The following is a 19,445-nucleotide window of genomic DNA, read 5'->3' as shown; positions in this document are numbered from 1 at the left end:
AGTGGTAGGTGTCCTGTGGTAGGTACGAGTTTGCCCAAGCTGGGAAAGTGCTGAGCTGGCAGCTCTCTGCCCTCCTGCCTGTTTGGTGGAGAAGGAGGGGGCTCAGAACCCACTCATCTCGTAGGGAAGGGGGTGTGTCTCACTGCAGCAGTCATCTTTGGGCTTCCACCTTCAGGGTTCAGGCAGGAGCGTGTTGAATGCAGAGTCAGCCTCTGAGCAGCCACCCTTGGACATTCTGAGGCCCCTGGGCTGACTTGAGGAGCTGGGAGATGGGAAGGTGCGGGCCCCTTCGTGGCTGGCGCTCTGATAAACTCTCTTCAGCAGCAGGCGCGCCTGCCCTCCTGTCCTCCAGACCAGAATGAGAGCTGGGCTTTGGGCGTCTGGAGGCCACCCTAACAGTGTGTCCTCTCTGCTTCTCCCACTGTTGCAGGTTATGTGTTCTGTATGTTACATCGCCTCCCCGAGCAGCATGACTGTACGTTTGACCACATGGGCCGCGGCCGAGAGGAAGCCATCATGAAAATGGTGAAACTGGACCGGAAAGTGGGGCGCTCCTGCCAGCGCATCGGGGAGGGGTGCTCCTGAAGGCCAGGCATGGCCGCCACATGACGCTGTTCTTAGTTCACTAATGTTAGCCTTATTTAGGACAAAGTCAGCCAGACACCTTGTACTGGGCACGCGTCAGACTACAGCCAGTCCGTTTCCTTTCTTTAGCCAGCCATCCTGGTACTGTAGTTTAGGGGTTGATGGTGGTTGAAATTGATTTCTGGCTGGTTACTAAGGTGCCTGCTAGCCATTGTATAAAATTAAAACATGAAGAATATTTTTTTTTGAGCATGGCTAGTGGATTTAAAACAACACATACCTGTCACTGCTGGAGTCATACTTTATAAAAAGCCTTAAGCGGAAAGTGTTCCAGATGGAGACTCTGAGTTAATAGAGGAGTAGAAGCTGGTGTTAAAGTTCCCATGACGCACATGGCTTTGCCAGAAACTCTGGTTAATGTTCGGCCTTTCACCTCTTCACTTATCCTTAGTCCCAGTAGCCAGGATACCTGATGGCCACGCGTGCCTTGGCCACAGGAGGCTGTTGAGATTGGCCACGTGGCTGGGCTGGGTGGTGGCTTCGCTCTCCCACAGAGCTGGAAATGGGGGGGGGGGCAGGTTCTTAGGAAAATTTTTTACCTGACTTGCTATGAAAAAACTCTCTCATCACACGAGAAGAGAAACAATAACCTCACTTTGAAAATTAGCTCCACTCAAGACTAGTCCATGTACGAGACCTATCTTTTCTACACAGGACCCACGGTCATGAGAAGCAACCTGACCCCACTGGCGCTGGTTTGCCATTTGCCAAGTGCAGGGATCTGGCAATTGATCAAATAAGGCTAATTACAGCACAGCAGCTGCGGCTAGGATCTACAAACTGGCCTCTGCAGCTAGATTTCTATATTGGGAGTTTTTAAAAAGACATTTCATAGCCGACGGGAATCAGTAGAAGGGCTGGGGAGCAGGTAGGAAGCTGCCGCCTGCAGGCTCTGCCCCCTCCAGCGGCCGCCTGCCCGGCCCTCTCTGGGCCAAGAGGACAGTGCCACGGCCCAGCCCCTTGTGTCTGCGCAGCTCCGTAGTCCAGGGGACCACCTCTACCACATAGCAAGTCTGGGCAGGCGAGGCGGCCTGCGTCCCAGGGGCAGCGGGGGGATCTGTCTAGAACAGTGGTTTGTGGCCGTGGCCCAGCTCCGAGAAGGACCTTCGCTCTGGCAGTGGGGGTGGGAGGGCACATTTCTCAGCCTATGCCGCTTCCCGCGGGCAGAGAGGAGTCGGTAGCCGTGGTAGCTCAGGCCAGGTGGGGGAGGGTGGATATGGGCCTGTTGGCCCGAGTTAGGGAATCCTCACCGATCAGGTGGGGGCGGGGAGGGGAGACAGGATTAAGATTCCCTGGAAAGCCTGAACAGGGTTGAGTGGGCCAGAGACCCCATATGGTCCAGGCTGGTGAGAGTCGGAGGCTCCTGCGGAGGTGGTTTGGATCTGCCCACACACAGGCTACTGGAACAGTTTAACCCAGCAAACTTTCCCTTTTATACCACGACCAACAGTTCGACTGTCTGCAGTTCACAGCCAAACACCTGCAACTACAAATGTTTTTTGGTCCAGAATACTGAAATAGGAAATCATGCTCTTCCCAACCTCTTCCTCCCATCCCACCCCCACCAGAGTGGAATCCGCTGCAAAATCTCCAGCCTTATTCTTGCTTCAGGACCCAGACCGGTGTCTCTTGCTCTAGGGCAGCCCAGGGCAGAGGGGCCGGGTCTGCCCGCGTTTACCACTGTTGTCAAGCCACGGCCCTCTGGCCAGTGCATGGCCATCCTCAGTGAGGCGGCCCGCCCAGGCCCCCCGCCAAGCTCTGATCCCGAAGAGCCCCCCCCCCCCCCACGTGCCCTCCCGGCCCTCCTCAGGCCCCGCCGCTGCTGCCTCGAGGCAGGGATGGGAAGCAGGCTCTCTGGGGAGCCCAGGGGCACACAGGGCTGCAGCCCATATTCACTTCCTGGTGGTAGAGCTGGGGGTGGGGGGGGGCTTGTCCCCTGCAGTATCTGTTCTGTGAAGTTTGTTAAATGTAAGGAAAGCTTAAATTCTTGTATCTTTAAAAGAGAAGATCTTATTTAACCCTTTTGTGTTTTAGATTTACTTACACACATAGCCTAGAGCTCAGTTTTAGTTTTAACATTGTGAAAATATTAAAAGAATCTTGTAACTTTATTCTTTTTTCTCCTGCTGAAAAAAAAAATTAAACCAATCGTATGAAAGTTTGGATTTCTGTTTTGCCGGTTCTCCTAAGTGCTGCCTGTACAGCCAGAAAGATGGTGGCCTGTCTCCCTGGCCAGGGCTTGGACGAGGTCGGGGGCAGGTGGCTCTTGTGTGCAGAGCGCCTGTCCCTGCCCTGGGCTCGCAGCTGCCCCCTTGTTTCTGTGGGAGGTCGTGCCTTGGGAGGCCGTGGGGCCGGGCCCTGGTGGAGGTGTGTCTGCTGGGCCAGGCCTTTGCCGGCAGCGAGGAGGTTACATGTGGGGGGGGGATGGGAAGAAACGGGCACCAGCCCTGAGGGCCCCTGTGGTGTGGGTTGGGCGTGCCTGGGTCCTGGGGTCTGGGGTCTGGGAGGGGCCGCATCTGGAGGGAGGAGCAGCGTGATGGATGTGCCGTGTGAACTCAGGTGTAGGGGAGGCACTTCGTATGCCTTAAGGTGTTTAAAAACATCTGGGGAGTCGCCGTGTCCCTCCTCACCACCTTTAAGGCAGAGTGTTGACCACAAGCCGTCATTGAAGATGATGAAAGATCCTCGAGGAAATCAGAAGTGGGGGGAGAGCACAGGAGTCTGGTGGCCTTGGAACACGCGGTGCCTGGCAGTGCCCCCCTTGTCCCTCCTGCTCACCTGGGAGGCTTCGCGCCAGCAGGAGCCGACCGCAAGAAGAGAGGGCGGTGGGCAGAAGGCGCAGTGAGGAACAGGAAGCCTGCCGGGGTGAGTGGGGTGGGAGGCGTACGGAGAGGGGGCACCCCGCGGGCACCAGAGCAGCAGAGACGCCCAGAATAGTCTGCAGCGGCCTCGGAAATTACCTCCTTTGGAGCCATTCTCAAAGCTGCCTGGAGGGCTCCAGGGAAAGAGGAGTAAGCAGAGACAAATGCCGAGGCCTGGAAACGGGAGCGTGCCGGGCCGCGGGGGTGAGGCCTGCCCGCCGTCTGACAGAGCTGAGGCCTCCACCCTTGATCCACGCTTCCGTCCCAGGGATGGGGCAGGAGTCTGACAGAAAATTAAGCAAGTAAGAATACACCATTTATTAATGCCACACAAAAAATATTAAGGAAGAGGAACCATAGACCTTACGTGACTCAGCTGTGATTGCGTACAAATAATAAACATACAAATAACGATGCATGTTGCTCTGGCAAAAATTGATGACGGAACTCGGGACAGGGAAAGTATGTGCAGCGTATAATGGGGCTAAGTTCTTACTGTCCAAGTCAGCAGATAATGCATAAAACTGAAAATTCAAGAGCGCAATAGAAGCATGTTATCTAGAAATGTGGAGGTAAATGCAGAGAAAAAAGCTAAAAGTTCAGTGGTTTTCTTTGGGTGTGGAGGACGGGAATGTGGTGAGCCTTATTACTACCACGACTACACGCATGCGTAACAATTTTTTTTAAAGTTTAAAAAATGACAGAAGGGACCAACTCTCAGGCTGTCAGGACTTCAATTCTCAGGACCCTGCTGATGCAGAGCGGAATACGGGTTTCCCGGCCAGAGGTGTTCTGGAAGATGCAGGTGGCTGGTGCATCACAACACGCGATGCAGGACTTCTTTTTACCATAATCACGACACCCTGGGACAAGTTACCCCACTTCATTGAGCACCTCCTGTGTCCCGGGCACTTGAGGAAAACTCTAGGGGTTAATTCTAGCCAGGCCAGCCGGGAGCTTCCAGTGTGGACCTCTCGTGTGCTGTCCTAGTGACCCATAACCCAGAACACCCAGCAGATTCACTTCCCTTGACCTACATCCTGTTCCCCAGGTTTACATATAAAGGTGTTTCTGATCAATGACCGGATAGCAAGCCAGGAGCAAGGGGGTGGGGACGGGGGGGGGCTTCAGCAAACAGCTGACAAAAACTGATAGCTCGCTCTCAGGACGTGCGGGAGAGGGCCAGGCTAGGAAGGGGCACTGAGCCCCTGGGCTCACATGCGGCCACTGGGCCTTGGGGGCTGGTCTCTTGGGTTTGAGCAATTAAGCTGTCGGCAAGTGAGAGGCTCCCCAGAAACCTGGGGACTCCGGTTTCATGCATGTGGGTAATGGGTTCGTGCGTGACACCTTGTTGGATCCACAGAGTTGGGAGGCCAGGCTGGGCCACTGGTTCCTAGAGCTCCACTCCCGCCCCACCTTCGTCAGGCAGCCCGTACTCTTCTCCTCTCGGGGCTGAGAAGAGCCTGAGCTCTCGCGGGGAGGAGTGTGGATTTGATGGGGGGCCAGGGCTGTGGAAGGCTTTGGGCAGGGAGGCCACGGGGTCAGCTGTGAGAATCAGCTGAACCCCGGGTTAGGGGGAACTGTGGTCCCAGGCCCACTAGACCGCAGAAGGAGGTCTGGGGCAGGGGGGTCCCAGACTAGGAGGGCAGGGATCTACTCTGTGACACAATGCCCAAAAGGAAAGGGGAAGTCACCAGGACACAGGTCCCAAAGGCAGAAGCTCCTGGTGCACACAGGCCTGGCCGTGGGGGCCCTCATTCAGCACCTGGAACGTGCTTGGCACCGATCCACGCGCTGGGGATAGCGTGGTGACCAAAAATACTGTCTGCCGTGGCGGGGCAGAGGACAAAAGGGAATATGTGATACAAAATGGGTGGGGGAGGTGGTTAAGAAGGGCAGGGCCTGGGGGCTCTTCTCTGAGATGGGGACCATCCGGGGCTGGAGCCGTGGGTGTTAAAGGACGGCCTGCAAGGGAGGAGGCGGGAGGCCAGGGAGGCCGCTTGATAGAACAGGCGGTAGATGGTGGTGGCGCAGGGCTCAGGGAGCCGGGCTGGGGCCGAGGAGTCAGTCTGGACTCAGGCTGAAGGTAGTGACAGCAGGAGTTGCTGACAGAGGGGCCCGGGGTGAGCGAGAGGAGCTGTAGGTGACTTGCTAGCTTCGTCCTGATGGGAGGATGGAGGTGCCATCCATGCCGGACCCCGGTGGGAACACGCGGCGGGGGGTAGATCACAACAGACTAAGCTGAGGCGTGGGCTACACATCCGGGGGGGAGGGTGGAGGAGACACGCGACCCAGGGCTGGAGATGAGCCTTTTTAAGTCGTCAGCACACAGCCACGCACACAAGCCCCAGCCTGGCCGCGGTCACTGGTCACTGAAGGAGGAGGGAGTCCGGATGGAGGAGGCCGACCGGGCCGTGCCAGCCAGGGGCATCCCGGTGTTACGAGGCCCGGGGAGACGAGAAGAAGCTGCCAGCAGAAGGAGGAGACCAAGAGAGCCTGGAGTCCTGACGAGTGTCCAAGAGTCGTCGCTGTCGCCCGCGGAGGGGCTGCTCGCGGACCCCGCGGCCAGAGCCTGGCCACGGGTGGGAGGCCGCGGAAAGCCGGGCTCGAGTTTCACCGCATGAAATGCAGAGAAGGGGGCACAAGTGGAAGGGCTGCGGGGCAGGAGAGAAATACTGGTTTTATGCCGACGGAGTGCCCCATCGCAGAGGAGGGCTGCGCGGTGGCGGAGGGAGGGGGCGATTCGGCGCGGCGCCCGGGAAGATGCGGGGCGCACAGGCAGGCAGCCGGGACTTGGCTCCTCCGGGCGCCGGGAGGTGGGGTGGGGAGTAGGAAAGGTTCGACGGCCACCTGAGGGGGACTTCCAGGGAAAGGCAGTTTTTAGCTTGAGGCCCCTCACTCACCAAGACCCCCTCTGCGCCCCTGCGGTGGGCCTTGGCAGTGGGTTCGCCTCTGCCGCGGTTTTATAAAATTTGCAAGAGTGAGATCCTTGAACGGCAGTTGGTTAGACCTGGTCCCTGTTCCATTCGACCCTCGCCTCCCTCACACTTCCTCTTCCGTTGGGTGGTGCTGAGGTGACATGGGCATTTGGGGGGTTTGGCCAAGATGAAGTCGAGTTGGGGACATAGTTTGGAGGGAATGGGGTATATTTGTGTGGTGCGCTGTCATGTCGGTGTTGAGCGGGTTATTGGTGGTCGTCCCGGGGGTAGGGACGCCTTCCAGGAAGACTCCTTGCTGCCCGCCGCGCTGATCACCCTGTGTTGTGACTTGAATGATGGGAGCCATGGAGGGGAGACAAGACTTGAAATGTGCGGAGCCAGAAGCCAGTCTGCGGAATGTTCTTCCAGTCGTTGGATGTATAAACTTAAAAGAGGAAGACTTGCTTCTCACTCATGCCTGCTCAGGATGGAAGTTTGCTCCTGTTCGAGGAGGAGGCTGGGCCAGGCAGCATGTCCAGCTGTAAATGCACCATTCCTTGTGCAGTGCGAAGTGGGTTAAAGACTAATCTGGGAATTCTCGGCCTGCAATCCTACCGCTCACATGGCTGGTCAGGAAACCTGATCGTGGTTTCCCCACATTTGACAACAGTTCTAAAAACTTATGTCCGTGCCAGTGTGAGTGGTGAAGATGAAAGAAACTTTTCTAAAGTATCAGTAAATCAGAGTTCGAGCAACCGTGCCAGAGGAAAGATTGAGGAGTCCTTCTGTTCTCACATGGGGTCAGGAAATGGTTTTCCCGCAAAGGGCGATCGGAGTGCACAACCCGACAGCGCAGGGCCAAGCCTCGCAGACGCGTGTCATGGTCACTGAACGGCTGTGGTGGTTTTCTAGACTTTCTGATGTCTGGGTATGTGTCCCACTTTGAGAAATGGGTGATTTGCTGATTTCCAATTCTTCATATTCATCTATGAACCGAGTTTTGTAGTCTTTTTCCTAAAGGGGGGCCCCTATAAAGGCTGGGCGAGAGTTGAAGCTGGGCATGAAATGGTTAGTCCCCAGCATGACCCGGGGGCCCACGGGCCCTTCCCTGTGTCGCGGGCTGAGATGAGGAGCTTGAGTCTGCAGGAGAGTCGGCCACGTAGCTGAGCGCACTTGGGTCGGCCAGCCAACCCGAGGAGGGAGCGCTGTGCTGGCCTGTGTCCCCGGGGCCTCTGGGTGCGAAATGTCATGAAGCTATTGTGACTTAAAACCGGTCCCTAAATTCTTTGACACTCCTCCCATCAAAACGCGGAGGCCTTCCCCGCGAACGGGTGCTGGCTTTGGCGCCTGGCTCTTCGGGTGACGGGCACACGGCAGGGCGAGATGGGAAAGGCCCAGGAGACGACCTCCAGCGGCTCGCTGTCCCCGGCTGCCTCGGGAGCCCGGGGCTGACATGCGGGCATCGCCTCCACTAGGACCGTGAGGATCGGAAAATGCAAAGTACGTGTTGGCAAGTGTGTGGAAACCGTGGGGACCTCTGTGCATCGCCGGGGGAATGTGCAGTGATGTGGCCGGTGTAGAAAGCAGTTTGGTGGCTCCCCAAAAAGTTACCCGGAATTACCATATGGCAGCAGTTCCACTCGTTGGACTCGAGCCCAAAGACTTGAGAGCAGCCACTCAAGTGTGTGCACACACGTGTCCCCGGCCGCCCTGTTCACAGCAGCCACAAGGTGGAAACTGCCCAGGCGTCCACCAGGGGATGAATGGATAAACAAAATGGGGTGTAGTCCTACAATTCGGCCATGAAAAGAAATCAAATACACTTGCTGCAGTGTGGACAAAGCTCAAAAACACGCGGCTGCGTCCGACAAGCCAGTCACAGATCACACATGATGTGGTTCTGTTGAAGGGAGATGTCAGAATGGGCAGATCCATAGAGACTGAAAGCAGGTGGGTGGTCCCGAGGGGTCCCGGGGAGAGGAGAATGGGCACTGATTGCTTCATGGGTGTGGGTTTCCTTTTGGGGTGATAAACATGTTCTGGACCTAGGTAGAGGTGCCGTTTGCACAACATCGCAAATGTACTAAATGCCACTGAATTGTTCGTTTAAAATGGTGGATTTTATGTTCTGTGAATTTCACTTCAATTAGAAAAAAAATGCCTGGCTACCCTGCAGCCTCGCGCTGGCGAGACCATGTGGAGAGCCCAGAATGAGAGAGAGAAGCCCAGGAGCCCAGCTGCCTGGGTGCCCAGGGCTCTCGCCAGGTCCGCGGGGAGCGAGCGAGTCTTCGGGTGACCTGGCCTGGCCCTCCGGCTGACCCAGACGACACCAAGTGGAGCAGAGTGTCTCCACCGAGCCCTGACCAATCTGGATTTGTGAGCAAAATAATGTTGTTTTAGGCCATTAGGTCCTGGGACGGTGGGTCTGCAGTAACGTGGCGTGAACAGGTGACGTCTGACGGCAGCAGGGACGGCTCGGTGCCTTGGGCATGGTGACTGTAAGTGAGTTTAACCAGCCAGGTTCTGGAAGGGTGGCGCGAGGCCTCAGAGGTGGTGGTACCAGGCAAAGACGGGAGCAGACAGCTGCTGGGGGTGAGACTGGGGGTGACGGCACCCGCTCTGATGGACTCAGCAGGTGCTGATGAAGCAGTGGATTCTGGTACCTTCGCTGAGAGCCTCACCAGTGACCCGCCCCTCCCAGTCCTTGTGGCACCTGGTCAGCCCCGGCCCTGGAGGCAGGACGCCGTTCTTGTCCAGCTGGGCCTCCAAGTGCCTCTCTGAAGGGGCCCACTCCCTTTGGCCTGTGCCTTCACTGGGGAAGGTGGAAAATTTCGCCATCGCAGACACTCACCCAGTGGTTCGCAGGGCTTCGGGTGTTGGCTACCAGCCCCTAGCCAGGCTGGGCCCTTTGATGGAAACAGGACACATCTTAATCAGTAATGCGCCAGACGTCAACCCGCTCCCGAGACAGCAACCCTGGTCAGGTTCCCCAGCGCCTGCCGCGTGGGGATGACAGAGGCTCGGGAGGCACGTGGCGGCCTGGCCACTCCTGACCGCTGGGCTGACGGGAACGAGGCGACACAGGCGGTGAGGTGTCGACTTATTTCTGCCGCTCCTGATGTCCAGACAGTGTCCAGTCACCCAGGCCCCGCTCCCGGGCAGCAGGCCACTGCCGTGGATGGAGATGCAGGACGCAAGACAGGAGCTGCCCCTCCCAGGGGGTCTGACCAGGTGGAAGACCCAAATGTGGAGGAACCAGGGCCTCGGGATGGAGGTACTTGTCGTTTTAGAGCCTGTTGTGGTCAGGACAGGTCTGGCTGGGCATTCGCCAAGGATTAGAGCCAACCCGCTTTCAAAAAGTGAGAGAAAAGTGACTCCAGGGCCAGAGAGTATTACTGGGAAAAGAGGTGACCAAGGATGTGACATTAAATTGTGTAGGAATCCTATTATGGAAGAAAAGAGCCAGGGCCTCCGCAGAACTGTGCTGTCTCCAGGTCTGGAGCGTTGTTGAACGAGGGTCTCCTGTTGCCACCAAAGGGCCCACCCAGCTAGGGTCTGTTCCCCCGTCCCCCGAGACCCTGCTGTCCCCATCGGGTGCACCTGCTGGGGTTTCCCCACAGCCGCTCAAGGTCAGAGGTTTGCCCCAGGGCCGTGCCCAGCCCCCAGAGCACCACAGCCCCGAGCTGGAGGTGCCCACGGGCAGCGGCTGGAGATGCTCTGAAGAGCTCACGTGTCCAAAGGGCACCGAGAGGCCTCGCCGGGAGGGCCAGGGAGGGCAGCAGACAGAGGAGCCGGGGCTTGGGCGGAAAGTGCCTGAGGGTGACGTGGGGCTTCAAACTCCCCCTGCAGCAAGGACAGTGCAGACAGAAGGGACCCCCGCTTTGGGCCAGTGGAGTCCTGTGGGCACACACCTGTGTGCCCGCCGCCGGCCCAGGAGCGTGGCCCGCGGTCTTATTGCAGCCCCACCGGCCTCCGGATGGGCCCGCCCGCTGTTCTGGGCGCCGGGTGGGCCCGGGAACGAGGCCCCCGCGCAGCGCCCCCCTCGCCTCCGCTACGTGCAGGACGCGCCAGCAGAGACGCGACCACTTTACGAATCGGCGGGCGTGTCTGAAGGGAACTGGGCGCTCCGTTTGCCGAGCGTCGTGTTTGCGTGTACACGTCGAAGCAAGCTCACCGTGGCTGGAGGCAATCCCTCGGTGGCTTATCTTGCACCGTTTCCTGAGCTTCTGGCATCACCTCCTTCTTTTCCACTCCGGTTATTTTTATTTGCAAACTCTCTCTCTTCTTGGTCATTGCTCGTGATTTAGGGAGAGGGAGAGGAAGGCAGTGTTTGCTCTTTTTATCGTACTGCACGTGTTGCATTTCAGTCCAGACGGCGACTGGCCCTCCAAACTAGCCGTCTGCCATCTTGAATTCAGAGTCCAAGAGCTTCAAAATTTAAATAGATGAAACAAGTAGAATATACTGGAAATGTTGCAGTCCCAGACAGGTGAAGGACTGAAAATGTGTAGCCACTTCGGAAGGGTTGGTCCTTCCAAGTCCTGGGCAAGTGCGTCCGGGTACAAGTACCGTAAGATGACCGTTGGTCGCTGGTGGAAAAATCTTGTCAATGGAAGAAAAGCTAAGACCCTCAGAGGCAGGCAAAGGCTGTCCTTGAAGTCTGATGCCATGCCTCGGTAAAATGAAAGAAGAGTGTGCTGGGAGGATTGGACACATTGAGAAAGGAAAGTGGGGATCCCAGGTGCCCACACAAGAGCTCACAGCCAGCCTCAGGGACTATCTCAGCTGTGGTCAATTCCAGAAAACCGGATTCCACCCGAATCAGGCGCCCCCTAAATCCCATCCGTCCTCAGCCCTCTTCTCTTCTTGAAGTCTCGGGGCATTTGCCCCACTGATCTGCCCTCCCTGCTGGCTGTCCCCCCCGAGCTGTTCAGGCACAGGGTCCCTGGTCCCTCAGCCGCCTTTGCTCTCACCTCCCCAGGCTCTACCCACTGGGGCTCCCGGGCTCAGCCCAGGACCGTCTCTTCCCTGCTGGTGATCTCGTCCCAGTTACATAAACACTGGTGACACCGGACTCTCCACGCTGCCCTCGGCTCTGGGCTGGGGTCCCAGCTGCTCGCACCTCTAGTTCAGTGTTCCTCCAGGCAGTGTGGGTTATTGGGGCCGAAGCTGGGGGGCGCTTGAGAATGCGGATCCCTGGGCCCCGCCGGCCCCTGAGTCGGGACCTGTAGGTGCAGGTGGGGGCCGGGCATTCCGTCACGTTCCAGGGGATTGGTCCGCACTGCGGTGGGCCGACTGCTTCCAGGACTCCTCTCAAACTCGAAAAAAACCTGGTACAACCATGACAGTCTTTCCACACGATGCTCGGGAAAAAACAGAAACCCAAGCAGTTTATCCCCTGAGCTAAGCTGAAATGAACAGGGCCACCCTCACGAGTTCTGGTGCCCGTGATAATAAAATCCTGAATATTTCCTGCAAACCGGTACTCCCTGCGTGAAAGCAGTTCTACCCCTAACTTTTGCTGAGCTGATGTACCAAGATAAGTCATCACCTTTAGGCCTAAGGTAAGTGAGAAGCAGCTCCTTCTCCGTCACAGACTGTTTGTGTTTGTTGAGCTTCCTTGCATTCTACAAACCCAGCATGTCCCCAGCCGGCTGCCCCATCCCTGGTTCTGTGAAGGCGACCCCGCTTGGAGTCGACCCTGACCTTGCTGCTTCTCTCTCTCTCTCGGCACCGACCCTCACATCCTGTCAGCCCCTGGAGCTTGCCTCGTCCACGCAGCACCACCTCTCCCCGGATTTCTGCAACAGCCCTCCCCTCTCCTGCTCCCGCCTCTCCGCTCTACGAGAATTCTCCATCGGGGCAGCCGGGGAGCCTGTTACAGTGTGAGTCAGACCGGGGCCCTCCTCTGCTCAGAACCTTCCACTGGCTCCCACGTCACTTGGACAAGAGCCCAATGTTCTCTAAGGATCCTGGGGCCTTTCCCTGCCCCCCCCACCCCCTTGCTCCCTGGGCCCGTCACCCTGGGCCTCACCCTGCCCCTCACCACGCCAGCCCCGCAGCAAGGCAGGGCCCTGTCTTCCGCTCGCCCTCCTCCTGGGAAGGTCTGCTCAGAGGGCCTCAGTCTCTCCCTTACCCCCGGGGCTTAGCCCAGCTGTCCCCTTCCTGGTTTCCACCGGAGCGTCCGCTTCTAGTCCTGTCCTTGCCACGGGCACATGGGCGTCAGGTGCACTTACACTCGTGGATGTTGTCTGTCGTCCGTCCCCCTCCTCAGCAATGTAAGTGCCACGAAGGCAGGACATGGGCCTGCTCTGTGCTCCTTGGTCACCACTACGTCGCCAGCACGAAGAAAAGGGCCCGGGCTGCGTGGTGGTCACAGCCCGAGGGGACCCGGGGAGCAGCTGCGTGGTGAACCCCAGTCTCTCTGGATTCGGTTTTTGTCTTCTTCAGCACATCGACGAATTGTCGGGAACTGCAGTCCGTTCTAGGCGAACGAAACTAGGAGGTTCGCTCACACGACGGTGCCTAAATCCAGGGACGTTCCAGGGCTCAGCTAGCACCGCTGGAGGGCGTTAGCAAAGAGAAATGTCAAGTCCTGCGTGCAGGTTCAGAAAATAAACACGCCTACCCGCTCCAAGCTGTTCTCGGTGACGAGAGCTCAGGGCGAGGCCACGGTCCGAGGCGGCCCAGTGCGGTCGCGTGGGGTGGCGGCCCCGGCCCGGCGGCAGCAGCGGACTCGCCGGGGTGCGCACACGCTGGCGGGCGTCGTGCCCCGCGGGGCCCCGGCAGAGACAGGGCGCTGAGTGAGCGCGAGAGAGCAGCAAGGCCCAGAAACCCCAAAGGCGGGGGAGCTTGGTGCTCTCTGGGAAATTCAGGGTATACACAAGTTTGGCAAGAGCAGCTCGTCGGTCAAGCCCCACAGCAACCCTGAGACACTCCTGTCACCCTGTGCATCGAGCCGAGGCCCGCCTCCCCTCTAGCTTTTCCAGGAGCTGGGGCTGGGGTGGCCTCAGGACCTTCGTTACGGGGAGAGTTCTGAGTGTTCCTCAGAGCGGCCACTGCCTCTCTGAAGGGAGCTCTGAGGACTGAGCTGCCCTGTGGGGGGGCGAGGCTGGGCCCCAAGGCCCTGGGGTGCTCGGCTCCTCCTGGCCACCGCAGGGCCCTGTGCCCACTGTCGTCGCCTGCAAGCTTTTCCGATTCACCAGCGGCGCCTGGCCCCGGGGATGGTGAGACCCTGCTGCCTGGGGCAGGCCTTGGAGGGAGCAGCCGTTACAGAGGCTGGGGCTGGGGCCGTCCCCACCATCAGGCCCCAAGGCGGGCGATGTGCATGGGGAGTGACCTGGAACCTGGGGCTGGAAGCAGCCATGGGAGGACCAGCCTGCCCCCGGCACCCTGGGCGGCGGGCGGACGCGCGTCCACCTCGGACAGGCTGGTCCTGTCTGTACCAGGCGCTGTCGGATGCGCTGTCTTGGGCCACAACCCCTGGGGCTCATGGGACGGGATGAGAATATTTGGTGACGGATGGGTGGGTGGACGGTAGTAGTGACACCAGTGTTCCCAGGGTATCCACGGAAACCCAAGCCCCAGAACCCAGATCCCCTCCTTAGAAGCCTCTCAAGACCCTCTTGCCCAACTTTCTTCTGCTGGCGCCTCCCACCTCCAGACGGGCTGGAGCCCCCCGCCCTGGCTCTCGGAGGTGGCCTTCGTCAGCTGTCCCAGCTGCAGGGACAGCTGAGCAGGAGACAATGGTGGAGGCAGGTGGAGGCCTTCTCCTCCCCCCGCTCCCAGCTCAGGGCTATAAATACTCAGGATGCAAATGGTAAATGCTCGAGACACTTATCATAAATTATAGGTGGATGATTGTGAATCTTTAGGCCATGAGGCCCCTTGGGGATATTTCAGTTCTTTTAAAAAAAAACCAAAAACTAACCTGATGGGCCGGGAGGGCCCCTTTCACAGTCTGGCTTTCGTCTGGGAGAGGCCGGGGTGCCGGGAAGGAGGACTGAGGGGCAGGTGAGCAGGGGGCACTATGCCCCTCGCAATGAGTCCGTCACAGAGGAAACGACCTGGCCCAGGTCAACGGTGACTCAGAGCCAGACGACAGGGAGGGCACCTTTGGCCCTTCTGCTAGGTTGGAATGTTAGCCCATGGGCATTATTACTTTACCAATATTTTTTAACGAGTAGTTTAAGAGACTGGGGATATTCAAGGTGTGTGTTTGTGGGGGGAGCTGGTCTGTGCACCTGCCCCACAGCCCTGCTATGGAGGCAGGTCCCAGCCCACATCCGGCCAGCAGGAAGTCCTGCCTGAAGGGACGCGGCGGGGGAGCTCGCAGTTGTCCGAGCAGCTCCCACGTCTGCAGAGGCAGGAGGTGCATGCCCCCCCCCCCAGTCTGATGGAAACCAGCAGAGTCACCGCGTCCCGTCTCCTCCCCACGACACCGCACAGGGCTAGCTAGGGCTGAGGCATACGGGAAGCGGGTCTACCCTCCGAGCAAACCCTTCTCACCACCCGGTCCCTCATACCACCAGGGCTTCAGGATCCCGTCCAGTAATTAGGCTGCCTGGTCCACTCCGAGGAGGAGAAACAGAGCATCCTAGTTGCCCCGCGTGCCGTCTAAAACCGTTCCCTTCCCCTTTCCCAGAAAGTCCTGAGCAAACACCAGGCACCAGGCTGACTTCTAATTTAATATTATAATAATAAAAACCATGGTGGTACAGAACCATGAGCTGCATTTTAAATTCCTCGGGCCACTAATGAGCACTGAACTCCTGCTGGAGCTGTTGTCAGGACAAACACACAGAATCGATGGCTGCAGCAGCCAAAACAAATGGAGCGTGGCCTCTGCCCAGCGACAGCGGCCGCCCCATCCGGCGCCGCCCCGACCTCGGTGACCCCCGAGGGCCCCGCCACCTGCACGGGAGGCGGCATCAACATGGAAACACCAAAAAGCCAACGCTAATGAGGAGAAACTCCTGGAAGGAGACAAATTTAATTTTCTCTTCCTCTTTTGACACCTTTCCTCCTTGTCCAAAGGAAGGTTCTTAACTGAAGCCCGCAATGCGGTTCGCTCCCTCTCCTTTTTACCAAGTGGCCTCGGCACACAGGATGCTCTGCTTTTTATCGCGGATTATACCTTCCTTTTTTTCTTCCGAGTCTCTAGAAAGAAAAAGTGATTACAATTTTGTTATCTTCTATAAAAAAAAAAAGAAAGGTGAAGTTGACTGGGTTGGAGCCATCTGCACAACGACTGACAATTGGGGCGACAGCGTAAGTACTGAGCAATTTTTTGCACAATTCAGAAACTCATGTTTTTTTTTTTTTTTTGACCAAGGGATCAGTCTAACAAACAGATCCCACTCTTGCTGAAAATAATTTCTTTTCCCACCTGTTCTAGGAATAAAACACTTTTAATGTATTTGTCAGGAATCGACACTTCATTTAATAAGATTAAAAAGTGACAATTTGAAGAGCAATTGAGAAGAGTCCCACATTCATCGTGGGCTCGCAGTTCTAACGAGAGTCAGAAGAAGTAAAACAGAAACAGCACTGAGAATATGGGGAACAAGTCTGGGCGGGCGTGCGCGCGCGTGTCAGACTATCACACCTGCTTCAGATCCGCAGACGAGCAGGCCGCCAGCCCCGCGCGCACACGGGCAGTGGACGCAGGCCCCACCTGGTGTGCCCAGTGTCACCCCAGCTGGCCCTCCCAGCAGCTGCCAGAAGGCGACGGCTATCCCCCAAATCCCCAGTACAGCTGATTCTTGCCCCCAAATCATGATCTAAAGGGAAGGGCAGGGGGCTCTGGCAGTGTTCGAGTTCCTGACCTGGCTGGTAGGCACGAAGGTGGTGTTCCACGGTTAGTAACTGAGACGCATCACAGGCACGGGCCAGAGGCCACAAGCACCCCTCTATCTGTCCCCACGGAGGGCCGGGCCTCGCCCGACCTCTCCTCAAACCAGTTACGGCCCAGGCTGCACCCTCACAGGGCGGGGTCCCTCGTCTGCCCCCGGCCCCCTGGTGACTGGCCGGGTCTCCTTCCTCACACCCCACAGGGGAAGTGGCCGCCACCCGCTGCTGGGGCAACGACTCAGCGGGCACGTGGGAGGCCTCCCGGCTGCGCGCCGGGCTGTCTTGTCTGCACTCCCGTTTAGCTCCGTGGGGCTCTTGCAGTTTGGGGGCCATTTTGGTCTAGCTGGCTGCAGGGAGCCCCCCACAGGACCAGCCAGGGTTCTGGAGATCTGCGCATGTCTGGGGCCACGCACCCTGACTGGGGGCTGCAGGCCGCATCCAGAAGGCCCCGGCCCAGCCAGGCATGCAGAAGGAGCCCCCTGCTCCCCAAATCAGAAGGCTCACCACGGAAGGCAGAGCCCACTGACCTGGCAGCAGGAGGGAGAGCAGAGCGGCTTCTGCGGGGCTTCGTCCACGCCGGCCTGGGCTCTAGAGCGGGCTTCCATGCAAGCAAGGCCTCGCGACCGGCCCAGGAGACGAGGGCGGCGAGCCGACGGCCGCAGCCGCAGGGGAGGGAACGCGGCCACGTGCCCGTCCCCCCTGCTGCCGTATGCTGGCCGCTCCCGTCTTCCCCTCCTTCCCTTATCTGCTGAGACCCACTCCGATCCCCCAGGACAGACCTCGGGGCAGGCGTGCGGACGGTGCGGGCGCGGAAGGGAATCCGCAGGGGAGAGCGGGAGGCCGGGAGGCGCCCACACGTGGGTCTGGTGCTGAAGCTCCGCGGCCTGTGCCTCTTCGGTGTGCCACGGAGCTGCCAGACCTGGGCCGGAGACGGCGGCGTGGGCCGTGGCCTGGTGGGACCCAACGGTCTGGGGATGGAGGGCCGGAACCTTCCAGGTCCTCACCAGCCCACTCCCCTCCTCCCAGGTCGGCAGTGCCAGCCAAGCCCGGGGACTCCTCCCTGGACAGGCAACTCCAAAGTTTGAATGGAGACTTTCCAAACATCTGAACTCTGCCCTTGCTGACTTCTCGGGCTCCTTCTGCTCCCTGCCGGGTAGTGACTGCGCTGCTGAAGGAAGTGCCGAGTGGACAGGAATTCTCCACGCTAACTGGCGACCGCGTGCCGGGTGCTGACAAAGGCAGTGGCCAAGTCCCACGGGGCGGCCACCCATGGCCAGCGAGCGGCCCTGCCATCTGTTACGGGAGCCTCCCGCCCCCCTCCCACCCTGTGAGATGCCTGGCACCCCACGCGCCCCACATGGTGGGGAAGGAGTCAGATGCGCAAGCTGAGAGCGGGGGTGGGGGGCCCAGAGCCTCTGCAGCTGTGGCTGGCGCTGTGGCACCCCCCCGCTGTCTCCTGCCGCCCATGTTCAAACAGAAAGCCCACCTTCCTGCTTAATCATGTGGTTTGATGCCCCCCTGCTGCTCCCATATTGAGAGATCACTCAAGACCAAGTTACACTGGAGAAAGCATTTAGTTAGTGGGCCCAGGGCTCTGTGTCCACCCACAACCCCACGTGTCTTTAAGACCCCAGAAAGGAACGTTCCCCTGTAAGCCCACCCTCCTCCAAGCGGGGTCACAGGGTGTGCCGAGGGCCTGGGCCGGCGTCTGGGGGGCCGGGGGACCGCGGCCGGGCTTCCGTGGAGCCCAGCAAACTCCAGGCAGCAGGCTGAGCACGTTACAAAGGGTAGTTAGCGCTGGACTGGAAGTCACTAAGCAGGAGACATGACAGAGCCACGACAGGCCACGGCAGTCAGAGGAGATCGGCTCGAGGAGAAAAGCTTCTTAGAACGGCTTTTTCTTCTAAACCCCGGCCGAGTAGTAGGGTCTGGGGGTGAAACACAGCAAGCCCTGAACTATCACGACCGCGCTGCGCAGCCCCAGTTTCGAGTTCCTGACCCTGGCCGGCAGGAGGGCCGCCGTCCCCACGGCCCGGCTAACCAGTGGTGATTCAGGGGCGGGCTCAGCCCAACTGGAAGCTGCTGCGGACTTCCAGATACATTTACAGACTTATGAACAGGAAATTAGCAGGTGGCAAAATATTTCCTCGTCAGCCTCCCAAGCTTAAAGGCTGGATATGTTTCAGGAATGACAGGTTAATAACTCAGGAATTCGAGTGATTATTAACTCCAGTGTCCTCGGATTGATTTGCTCATTGTGTATTTTGTTGAACTTCCTCAGAGGATTTTCCTTGTCAGACCAGGTGCCATGACGAGCCATCTGTGCCTCATTTCGGAGCTTGCACAGAATCTCTCCGCTCCAGCCCAGGCTTAACCGTACAAAACTAAGGAAGGAAAATTACAGCATCAAAAGGGATTAAAACAAGTGATTTGCTGTTTGAGCATTTCAAAAAGATCTGGAACACCTATGATTCAGCAAATGGACAATAACTAAAAGAAAGAAAAAATCATTTAGTTGCCAGGGCAATGTGTTCCATAAAAGTAAACACTCTTCGGAAACCCACTTGGTAAACCAGGTCATAAAGGCCCGATGGATCCTCCCACACTCGAGCTCGGGTGCCGACGTATTCTGACACGGGCCGTCTACCGCTGCTTTCTGTCCCCTTTGCCCGGGTTAGATTAGAGAGGTAGGGTGTTAATGGTGGACTTGATGAAGACTGAAGACCCATTTTCTCCCCGTGGAGACCAGCCTAATTTGAACAAATTGAGGAGAACAAAGCAGCCCCTTTCTGTCCTTGGGAGAAAGCCTGTTCTGTGTCCGTGTTTTTGTAGCCCAGTCTGCCCCTCCCGGCAGGGGAGGGGGACGGTCAACAGAGATCCCTCCTGGGAGGACGCCCGTCCTGGCCCCCTGCCCTCGGGGCCCACCCGCGCCTCCACGTCGTCAGCGCCCCCTTTACTGGTGCTGCCGGTTGGGGGAGCGAGAGGCGGAGCCGGGGCTGGAAGGCAGGGAGCTGCCGCTGGGGGCCTGCAGGGCGTGCGGCTCGAACTGTGGGCCGGCCAGGCTGGGCTCCCCTGGCCCCGACTCCTCGCTGCTTTCCTCCTTCTGGCTGCTCTGCTGCTCTGGACACTCAAAGTGGACACAGTGGAACACCTGGCGAGAGAGAGCAAA

General features: G+C 58.4%; 2 protein-coding genes across 6 annotated transcripts in view; one reads left to right on the top strand and one right to left on the bottom strand.

The window, feature by feature from the left end:
* The window catches only part of ZFAND3 (zinc finger AN1-type containing 3), a 333,302-nt gene extending 330,499 nt beyond the window's left edge, over positions 1–2,803 (top strand). For all 3 annotated transcript variants that reach the window (XM_078055385.1, XM_078055383.1, XM_078055384.1), the window contains one exon: positions 431–2,803. In XM_078055385.1, coding sequence (XP_077911511.1) covers positions 431–585 — 155 coding nt within the window. In that variant the 3' untranslated portion in view covers positions 586–2,803. The remainder of the gene's footprint in view (positions 1–430) is intronic.
* A 1,006-nt stretch (positions 2,804–3,809) lies between these two features.
* BTBD9 (BTB domain containing 9) overlaps positions 3,810–19,445 on the bottom strand; it is a 431,569-nt gene continuing 415,933 nt past the window's right edge. For 2 of the 3 annotated variants that reach the window (XM_036094275.2, XM_036094276.2), the window contains exon 11: positions 15,816–19,427. In XM_036094275.2, coding sequence (XP_035950168.1) covers positions 19,230–19,427 — 198 coding nt within the window. In that variant the 3' untranslated portion in view covers positions 15,816–19,229. Of the gene's footprint in view, positions 15,584–15,815; positions 19,428–19,445 lie in introns of those variants that run through there. The other variant, XM_078055382.1, reaches the window with a different exon arrangement.

This window comes from Halichoerus grypus, chromosome 9 (genome assembly GCF_964656455.1).
Source record: "Halichoerus grypus chromosome 9, mHalGry1.hap1.1, whole genome shotgun sequence".
NCBI classification, from domain to species: Eukaryota; Metazoa; Chordata; class Mammalia; order Carnivora; family Phocidae; genus Halichoerus; species Halichoerus grypus.
The sequence above is the reverse complement of the archived record's forward strand: the minus strand, read 5'-3'. Positions and strand labels throughout refer to the sequence as shown.